This window comes from Gorilla gorilla, chromosome 1, assembly GCF_029281585.2.
Source record: "Gorilla gorilla gorilla isolate KB3781 chromosome 1, NHGRI_mGorGor1-v2.1_pri, whole genome shotgun sequence".
NCBI classification, from domain to species: domain Eukaryota; kingdom Metazoa; phylum Chordata; class Mammalia; order Primates; family Hominidae; genus Gorilla; species Gorilla gorilla.
The window spans coordinates 50,652,226-50,662,347 of NC_073224.2; the positions used below are offsets into that span (position 1 = coordinate 50,652,226).

The 10,122-nt window shown below is 45.5% G+C and overlaps 1 protein-coding gene across 1 annotated transcript; it reads right to left on the reverse strand.

Annotated features, from left to right (window-relative positions):
- Positions 1 to 885: 885 nt before the first annotated feature.
- On the reverse strand, positions 886 to 5,605 carry RHEX (regulator of hemoglobinization and erythroid cell expansion). The gene is made up of 5 exons (XM_063705436.1): positions 5,515 to 5,605; positions 5,173 to 5,273; positions 3,551 to 3,694; positions 2,143 to 2,213; positions 886 to 1,589 (listed from the first exon to the last, which is right to left on the reverse strand). The coding sequence occupies exons 1-5, from the start codon at positions 5,523 to 5,525 to the stop codon at positions 1,398 to 1,400; spliced, it is 519 nt and encodes a 172-aa protein (XP_063561506.1). The 5' UTR covers positions 5,526 to 5,605; the 3' UTR covers positions 886 to 1,397.
- Positions 5,606 to 10,122: the final 4,517 nt, after the last annotated feature.

The following is a 10,122-nucleotide window of genomic DNA, read 5'->3' on the forward strand; positions in this document are numbered from 1 at the left end:
ACTGGTTACTCATGTTATCAATTTTAAAGCATTTTAATTCTCTGATTTTCTAGGGCTAGGATATCTGAAAAGGATGACAAATTTTTCCTCATTTCTATTTTTTTTTTTTTTTTTTTTTTTGAGACAGAGTCTTGCTCTGCCACCCGGGCTGGAGTGCAGTGCCACGATCTTGGCTCACTCAGCCTCCAACTCCTGGGTTCAAGTGATTCTTCTGCCTCAGCCTCCCAAGTAGCTGGGATTACAGGTGCCAACCAGCACGCCCAGTAAATTTTTGTATTTTTAGTAGAGATGGGGTTTCACCACGTTGACCAGTTTGGTCTCGAGCTCCTAACCTCAAGTGATCCACCTGCTTCAGCCTCCCAAAGTGCTGGGATTACAGGCGTGCACCACCGTGCCTGGCTCCAGTTTTTCACAGTTCTTGTTTTTGTTAACTGTTTTATCAACTGATTAGAACTTCTAGGACAATGTTAGATAACAAAGGAAATGGCAGGCTTGTGGACGTTCTTACTTTGTTTCTGACTCAACAGGACTGTGTCTAGGAGCTTACAGTTAAATATCATGTAATCTCCTGATTTGAGATAAATCATTCTTAATTGAGCTAGGAAGTGTCCCTGTATTCCTAATTGTTTTTTTAAAAACACCAGGAATGAATCTTGAATTTTATTAGATTGAGCTTTGGGAGATTTTTCTTGGAATAAGAGATTATGATGCTGGTTGATATTTACCAAAATTCCATTTGTCATCTTTGGCTTATAAGAAACAGCAGATTCAAAGGTTGATTGATGGTGGGCTTTGTAAATGCACTATTTAAAGTTCTGAGGACAGAGGAGGATTACTCAGCAAAACACATCACTGAAAACAAGGAAAACTGCAGGGTTAGGCAACAGGAAAAGAGGAACTGGTGGTGGTTGCTATTTTATTTAAAACTTTTAAAGAAGTTGTTTATTGCCAATAATTAAAGAGCTCAGAGGGAAGTCATTTAACCATGAGATTGCCAAATAGAACTCTACAACAGCTGATTCAACCTTTTTAAAATTTTCCCTGGGGAGAGACTTCACTACTCTCTCTGCTGATGGACTCCATGGTTCTCATACTTTACCTGAAAGTTCTTCCTAACATCTGATCTGAACCTTTCTTGCCGGGGCATAGGCCTGTTTTCCCACCCAAGCCTTGTTTTTGTTTTTGAGGAATGAACAGCCTTTTTTGGGTACAGACCAGGAGTCCATGGGTCTTGAGGACCTCTGTGTATTTATCAGTTTTCTTCTCCACATTCTTTTTGGCCTGTCTCCGTAGACTTGTGAGCCCCATGCCTTGTTTAAGGGGGAAAAATGGCATTTCCCTACAAATTAAATGTAAGAATCCATAGAGAACTGGACCCCATTAAAAATATTTGGAATTCACATGGCCACTTGATCATATTCCGCTGGCTCAGACAGAGCAGGGTTGACAAAATACCAGAAACTGGGCTTGTGTCTTTCTGGATTGACATTGACATAATCTGTGATTTCCTTTATGTTCTCATAGTCCAGGGGGGAGTCATTTTTTAGTTCTCCAGGATCCGAAAAGACGACCTGTGTGTAATCCACATCCTCTGTGGCTTTAGGAGAAAAGCAGAGACATGTGGGTCAAGATCCCTACCACGTTTGGGGGAAATAAGACCCCAGGACTGAACTCTTACTCAACGAGGTTCGCCCATGGCTTGGTGGGGAAGATCTGGGTCCAAGTAGCTGTGTCTGAGAGCAGTCCAGGGCAATGAGGAAGATTACCAGTGACTTTGTTCCACCTGTCTGCAGGGAATGGGATTACAGACGAGCAGGTGGAGGCAACAGGAAGATGCTGAGACTCAATTCAAGTGAGATCAGGACTCAGAGCAGACTTGAGCCCAACAACTGGGGTATGGGGAGAAGAGGGTTTCCCATTAGCACTTTCATTTTTACAGTCTGTTCAGACCCACTTTGTTTGGGTGATCCATGCTGATATGGGTTATGGGTGGAAGCCTGACCCCCCTCACCTGAGGATGCTGTGATGACTCAAGAAACCCTCTTTTCTTGCTCCCACTCCATAGCTGGGGTAACCTGAGTTTTCAGCGTTTTACAGCAGGGATCCCCAGACTGCATATGTTCGTCTGAGGTCACTAGGCACATCCATTACCTGGCAGGCAGGAGGTGAACTGCAGGAGCTATCCAAGCTATCTGAGGGTGTGTCGCTGTCATCTGGGGAGAAATAGAAACGGTTCCTCTTCCAAAGCAAGCCAGAGGGTGTTAAGAGAGGATAGAGACAATGGAAGGGAGAATTGTCTTATTATCAGATAAAGACAGAGGCAGAGCCAGCAACAAAAAGGGGGGGTAGGGAAGAGAGATACAGAGACCCCAAAAGAGGAAGAAGGAGAAACAGAATAGGGGAAGAGTAGGGGGAGAGAAAGTCTCCAAAAATAGGCAGGGACATGTCCAAGAGGCCAGGCACTGCTGCTTCATTCAACTCCATCTAAAACTAATGTTAAAAAATACACTAGGTTGACTGTGCTTGGAAAGGGCTGTCTTCTAGAAAGAAAAGTCAGGAGGAACATGCTGGGACAATGTGACCCAATGCAAACAGCTCTGGCCTCAGAAGTTACACCTTCTAGTCCAAAGCTGTCACTAAATCTAGGCAGATCACATCTCTTTTTGTGCCCTGGTTTTCGTCACCCCCAAGACAAGAGGGTTGAACAAGAGTCTCTGAGGTCCCTGCCAGCTAAACAATCTATGATTCTAGCCAGGCTCTGGTGAAGCTTTGGGGCCAGGGGTTAGGGTAAGGCCAGTGCCTCTCCAGTTCTGTTGAAACATGCATATGAGCAGCACCCTCAGGTCCCCACAGGCAGGCACTGAGGCCATGTCTCAACTGAAAAGATAAAATCAGGACAGAGCAAATTCAAACCAATCAAGAGACAAACCAGTGGAAGAAGTGCAATCTCTGGTGAGTGAGCCCCTATCAGGGAGTTGCCTTGTTGCCAAAGCAGCCACTTCCACTGTGAATAGTGACCTATTGGCTCACTTGCAGGAGGGTGATATAGATTTGAACCAGCAGCAAGATTCACATTTATACACTCAGATACCCATGCAGATCTAAGGCTGTGAAGAAGGGTCCCTCTAGGGACTGTGGAGGAGCCAGCTACAGAGCCAGCCAATAACACTGACATAGCAGCAGCCACGGTGGAGGCAGGCAGAGGCAGGCGAAATTTTAACTCCACCATTAGCTGATCAATCTGAAGAAAAGATGCCATGGCTTTACAAAGAGAAGAGCAGGGACATTTCCCAAGCCGCCTGCAATCATTTGCACACGACTAAACCCGGGAAAGAACTTAGACCCACACAAACTCAAAATGATCTTCCCCACGAAATAGAATAAAACACCTTTCTGAAAAAAAGTAGGCTGGCAAGGCTGTCCTGATGTGGCTGTGAGGAATCCTCAGGCTAGAGGTTTGGGCCCATGGGGTTGCTGCAGGGAGGTCCTGGGTGTCCAGAGAGAGCAAAGTTAGTCCCTAGACAAGTTCTCCCTCCAACCCCTTACTCACGCCTGTAAAGGGAATCAGACATTGGGATGTCTCTCTCTGTCTGAGTCTCCTTCATCTCTTTGACAGCAGGTGGATGATGGTGGCCAGGGCTGGGCCTGGGAACCTGGAGACTGGCCGCTTTCAGTATCTGTTCACTCTTGTGGGCTGGAAGGGAGAGGGCAGGGATCAAAAGTGGAAGCTGGCCAGGCGCAGTAGCTCATGCCTGTAATCCCAGCAATTTGGGAGGCTGAGGTGAATGGATCACTTGAGGTCAGAAGTTCGAGACCAGCCTGGTCAACATGGTGAAACCCCGTCTCTACTAAAAATACAAAAATTAGCTGGGCATGGTGATGCGTGCCGGTAATGTCAGATACTAGGGAGGCTGAGGCGAGAGAATTGCTTGAACCTGGGAGGCAGAGGTTGCAGCGAGCCGAGACTGTGCCACTGCACTCAAGCCTGGGGGACAGAGTGAGACTCCATCTCAAAAAAAAAAAAAAAAAAAGTGGAAGCTTCCTGGGTTAGGCACGTCGGCTCTTGAATCAGTGCCTGTTGAACACTGCCCTCAGTAAAGGAAACCTTTCAGAAAGATCCCTTCAAACCTCAGCACTGCTGTGCTCAAAACCCTGCCATGGTTCCACGCCTCACTTGGAAAAAGCCAAGTCCCAGCCTCCGAGACCTCACTCCTCCTTCCTCTCTGGCTTTCTCCTGCTTCTGTCTGCCTGCTCCAGCTGCCCGGCCTCTTTGCTCTTGCTAGCATGTGCCTAACACGTTCCTCCTTCAGGCCTTTGCAGGTAGAGTTCACGCCTCACTCCCTGCAAGTTTATACTCAAAGGTTAGCCTTTTGGGGATGCCAGCCATCCACCAAGCTGTATCAACTCCCTTGCTCCATTTTTCCTCCCTAGCACTTACCATAATCTAGCATATACATGTTTTACTTGTTTATCTTGTTTGTTGTCACATGGAATGAAAGATTCCGAGGGCAGGAATTTTTGTTTTGTTCCCTGTTGTGTAGCCTAGGCCCAGAGAGTGTCTTAGATGCTCAAGAAATATCTGCTGAATGAATGAATGAACAAATGAATGAATGAAGGTAGACTTAACTAGAAAGACCCTCAAAACATCATCTTGCCCCGTCCTTTCTCTTAGCACAACCAAAGCAGCATTGTTTTATTTTCCCTAATTGAAATGCCTTTCCAGGACTGAGCTTCACTACCTTCTATTGTTTATCAGTTCAAGAATTTAAACTAATCTCTAAGTCCAACCGTATTTCCTTCTGTTGTAATTCAAGGACATTTCTTCATATTCAGTCCTTTAACAGGGATGAAGAAAATTAATTAGACCAGGTTACACGAGCACTTCCTCGTAGGCATTGCAAAAGCTGTGTCTAGGCAGAAGGTCTGGGTAGTAGACGGATGTGGATGGCCACTTCCAGCCAGAAATAGTTGGTTAAAAGGTGAGGTCAGAGTGGGGATTACCCAGATATAGTTATTGGGGGGAGGGGGAGCGGTGGGAAGGAATTTGGCCGGTGGGTCCTCTGGTAGGTTTTTGAGTGACATTTGGGAACTCCAACAGGGTCTTGTCCTGCTGGAGGCTCGAGAATGGTCTCTGAGAGTGACTAGGAGGGAAGAGGATGCTGAGCCAGTTACCCATGTGCCTGCTGAGCAGGTAGTTGATGGCGGTGAGGAAGCAGGCCTGCAGGAAGAGGGACACCACCGCAATCACTAAGCCATGCCAGACCTCCATGACTCTGTTGGGAAAGAAAAAGGGGCAAAGTCAGAGATTGCAAGGATGTGAATACAATTGCAAACCTATTCCTGTCCTAGCTGGAGGCAGACATCTGGCATTGCTGCGTGTCCCAGGGTAGGTCCCTTTGCCTCTCTGGACAATAAGGCTGGGGCAGCCAGGAAGGGTGCTATGTGTGCTTGGAAGCCAGCTACACCAGTTAGATTGGTGGGAACCTTGCTCCTGCTCTTCTTGGGCCCACTCACTCTGTCAGCATGATGAGCTCCTTGCTGATAAGTTGGGGCTCAGGCACTTTCAGGAACCACCCTGGCACCTCGTCTCTCAGTAGTGCCACCGGCAGGGTGCTGGAGATCTGCAAGAGGTAAGGAGCTGGTCAGGACTCCTCGGCTCTTTATACAAATTTCCCTTGGGCAAACTCAGCTACTTGAGGATCAATTGTGACACATGCCCAGTTTATTCATCATACTTGCTTCAGTCCCCACTTTCCTACATGATACATTCTAGACACTTCTCCTAAAGAACCTTGGTGAGTAAAGTGCACTTAACATTTTCACTCCCAGAGATTTCTGTTTAGTTTCGTTTATAAAAGTGGATTCAGAATCCAGATATGAGTTCCTTATTTGGTATAGATTCAGCATGTGAAAGGGGTAGGTGGGGAGTGAAAAGCAGCAGTGTTCTAGATTGGAGAATTCCCCTTCCTGTTTGTGCTGGAGCCCTCTCTCCATTCGTCCATGCATCCAGTGCCAAGAAGCGCCACAGGTCACCTTGTTAGCAGCAGGGCTTATGGATTCTTTCTGTAGGACAGATGTGACTTAGCTGCTGATAAGGAGGGCTGCAGGGAGGCAGGAGGGAGGGACCCTGGGGGCTTACCCAGACAGCGAGTGAGAAAAGACTCCAGGAAATTACCTGTCTGTCACCTCCTCAGAGTCCTCAGACAAATGGATAGAAAAATCCGATATTGCCCAATGATCAGCAAACTCCACAATGAAAGCTCAGTCAAAAGTGACTTGGGCCAGGTAGGATGGCTTGCCCCTGTAATCCCAGCACTTTTGGAGGCTGAGGTGGGCAGATCACTTGAGCCTAGGAGTTCATGACCAGCCTGGGCAATATGGCGAAACCTCATCTTTACTAAAAATATAAAAATTAGCCCAGCATGGTGGCATGTGCCTGTGGTCCCAGCTACTTAGGAGGCTGAGGTGGGAGGATCGCTTGATCCCAGGAGGTCGAGACTTCAGTGAACTGAGATGGTGCTACTGCATTCCAGCCTGGGTTACAGAGCAAGACCCTGACTCAAAAAAAAAAAAAAAAAAAAAAAAACAGGGGACTTGTGCACAAAATAAAAAATAAAAAGTGTAGAGCCAACACACTGGAAAGAAAACACAAACATGATTGCAATAAAGCAAGACAGGGATTTCTTGAAGGATTTGGTGACTTGATTGAAAAAGGGGCAGAGCTGTCTTGAAAATGTCCTGCTCTTGTCTAATTTTGGATAAGCCCTCCCAAGATAAATTTCAGTACAGATGCTGATTTCTCAAGCCTCATCTGGGGTTCCTCAAGAACCCTGCCAGGGCAGCTGCACAAGGAAGACTGGACTTTACCAGAAGAGCTTTATTGTATCATGAAAGAAATGGAAATTGTGGAAGAGGGCTAGAAGCTAGACCAGTGTGTTTGAGAAAACAACAATGTTCCATTTTTAAAGGAATTCTGGTGCTTTAGTATCGATTGTCTAATATTGAATATCTCATTTGTCCTTAATCACAGACACGATTCTCCCCTTGAGGGGGTTGGCCAGTAGGTTGCCTGGGCTGTCTTCCAATACTACACTCAAAGCTTTTATTTTTTAAGGCTCCTCTTCTACTTTATTTATTTAAAATTACACAACTAGTAGACATTTGTAGTCAAAGAATTAAAAATATGAATGAGCAACGCGTTTTGGAAAATCCCCCCAAATTGAGCCGGACACAGTGGCTCATACCTATAACCTCAGCGCTTTGGGAGGCCGATGCAGGTGGATTGTTTGAGTCCAGGAGGTCAAGACCAGCCTGGGTAACATAGCAAGACCCCATCTCTAAAAATATACAAAAAAATTAGCTAGGTGTGCCTGGCACGTGCCTATAGTCTCAGCTACTCAGGAGGCTGAGGTGGGAGGATCACCCGAGTCCAGGTTGAGGCTGCAGTGAGCCATGATCATGCCACTGCACTCCAGTCTGGGTGACAGAGTGAGATCCTGTATCAAAAAAAAAAAATTACCCCAAATCTTTTTTTTGAGATGGAGTTTTGCCTTGTTGCCCAGGCTGGAGTACAATGACACGATCTCGGCTCACTGCAACCTCCACCTCCCAGGTTCAAGCGATTCTCCTGCCTCAGCCTCCCAAGTAGCTGGGATTTCAGGTATGCACCACCATGCCCTGCTAATTTTGTATATTCAGTAGAGACGGGGTTTCTCCATGTTGGTCAGGCTGGTCTCGAACTCCCAACCTCAGGTGATCCGCCCACCTTGGCCTCCCAAAGTGCTGGGATTACAGGCGTGAGCCACCGCACCCAGCCAAAATTACCCCAAATCTTACTCCATATCCTTCCAGAAAATTTTCTAAATATTTTCATGAATATAAGTGCATGCATATATGCAAATAATCTGTGTACACAGAGACAATGTCTTTAAAACATGGAATCATACAGATTGTTAGCTTTTTTTTTCCTCTTAATATATCATAAACATGTTTTTTTGGTCAGAAAAAACCTCCATTAAAAGGCTCCAACCGGGCGATCCACAGGCCACATTTGACACCTAATTTTTGTCTGATGAAGTGCTTTAGTGATTTGAATTTGTATGCCCCTAAAATGGGACATGATTTCTTCACTTCCTGACTAATCCCAAAAGGCATTTGAGTTTGCCACCTTTGAGTTTTACAGTATCATTTCGAATTCCTACCATTGCCCTTGATCAGTGTTTCTCGGTAGTATCTGACATTTGGAGCCAGACAAGTCCTTATTGTCTAAAATTGTCTTGCAGAAGGCACGTTGTGGAGCCTCCTGAAAGCCCCCCAGTGTAACAGGCCAGTGTAATGGCCAAAGGGACCCCCAAATGACCCCACACATTTCCAAAGCCCCCTGAGGTAGGAGGGTTTGCTCCTAGTTGAGAATCACTGAATTTGATATATGTTCCATTATTTTAAGATTAATGCCTTATTTTGGCCCTTTATACAAAACTAGATTGCCTACACCATCTTCCACATTTTAATATATTCTGAGCATATACTCAGAGCATATACTTTGGGATAGCGAGGTGGAAGGATCACCGAGGCCGGGAGTTTGAGAAGAGCCCGGTGACAGAGTAAGACCCTGTCTCCCTTACTAGCCAAATGACAAACAGCAGCTCATCCAAATGAAAACAGTAAATAGTATGGACGTCCAACATTCTTAAATACTAATTTCAGTTTAGTTCCCTTCTAGATGTTAATTATTGAATTCAGTGTCTCAGTTTAATAATTTCAGTATCTATAAAGTGAGAAGAATAATAGTTTCCTACTTCACAGAGTTCTTGCATGAGCTCAGTGATTTATGCTGTTTGTAAAGACCTTTATACAATTCCAGGCATATACGAGGCACTCAGTAATTATTAGGTATTATTCAACCCTAAAATCCTCCACCACGATGGTGACTAGAACTATTAAAAATTGGATTGGTCTATTTTAGAAAACTTAGGCATTTGTTTTGAGTACAGTTTGGAGATAAGATCCAAGGTATGAAAATTATGACAGATGTCATTATTTAAGTGGCTAATGGCCCCTAACCACAATGAGCAGGTTGTTCCTTGGGGTCTAATTGCAGACTGCTGATCAGACAATCAGCAGAGACATCTGCTCATTTGCGCGTGCACGTGACACACACACACACACACACACACACACACACACACACACACACACACAACAAATAACCGGGAAATGGGCAATTTAAGGTAATTATGTTGTGAAAAAGCACATGGACTGTGTGAGGGTTTGGTGTGCCTCGTTCCATCCTCGAGGTAGGGACGGTTCTGTCCTCTTCCACTGTGCTGAATTTTGACATCCAGACCCCACACTAATGTAGTGCCCTGCCAGGCACCTCAAAACCAAACTTTAGGCTAGTCACGGTGGCTCATGCTTGTAATCTCAGCACTTTGGGAGAGCGAGGTAGAAGAATCACTTGAGACCAGGAGTTTGAGAAGAGCCTGGGTGACAGAGTAAAACCCTGTCCCTCCTCCCCCCACCAAAAAAAACCCTACTTCGTCCCAGTGCTAAGAGCATTTATTTTGTTTGCTTCAGACTTGAGTTAAGGCTGGATTCCATTTTATTAAGTTTCCCTCCTCCACTGATACAGGAGCTTTCTCATGGCCTTTCCAATAGGTGCAGCGTAATATCAGGGGGAGAATAAAAAGACGTCCACTTTCCTGCCAGACACCATGCTTTCTTTGGATAGGTTTATTCTAGAAAGAACGGTTTAAAACAAGATCACAATAGAAGATGATTTCTATGAAAAATCATATGGATTAGGCTAGGTGCAGTAGCTCACACCTGTAATCCCAGCACTTTGGGAGGCCGAGATGGGTGGATCATGAGGTCAGGAGTTCAAGACCAGCCTGGCCAAGATGGTGAAACCCCGTCTCTACTAAAAATACAACAATTAGCCAGGCATGGTGGCAGGCACCTGTAATCCCAGCTACTCGAGAGGTTGAGGCAGAGAATTGCTTGAACCCAGGAAGCAGAAGTTGCAGTGAGCTGAGATCACGCCACTGCACTCCAGCCTGTGTGACAGAGCAAGACTCTGTCTGAAAAGAAAAAAAAAAAAAGAAAAATCATATGGATCAAAGT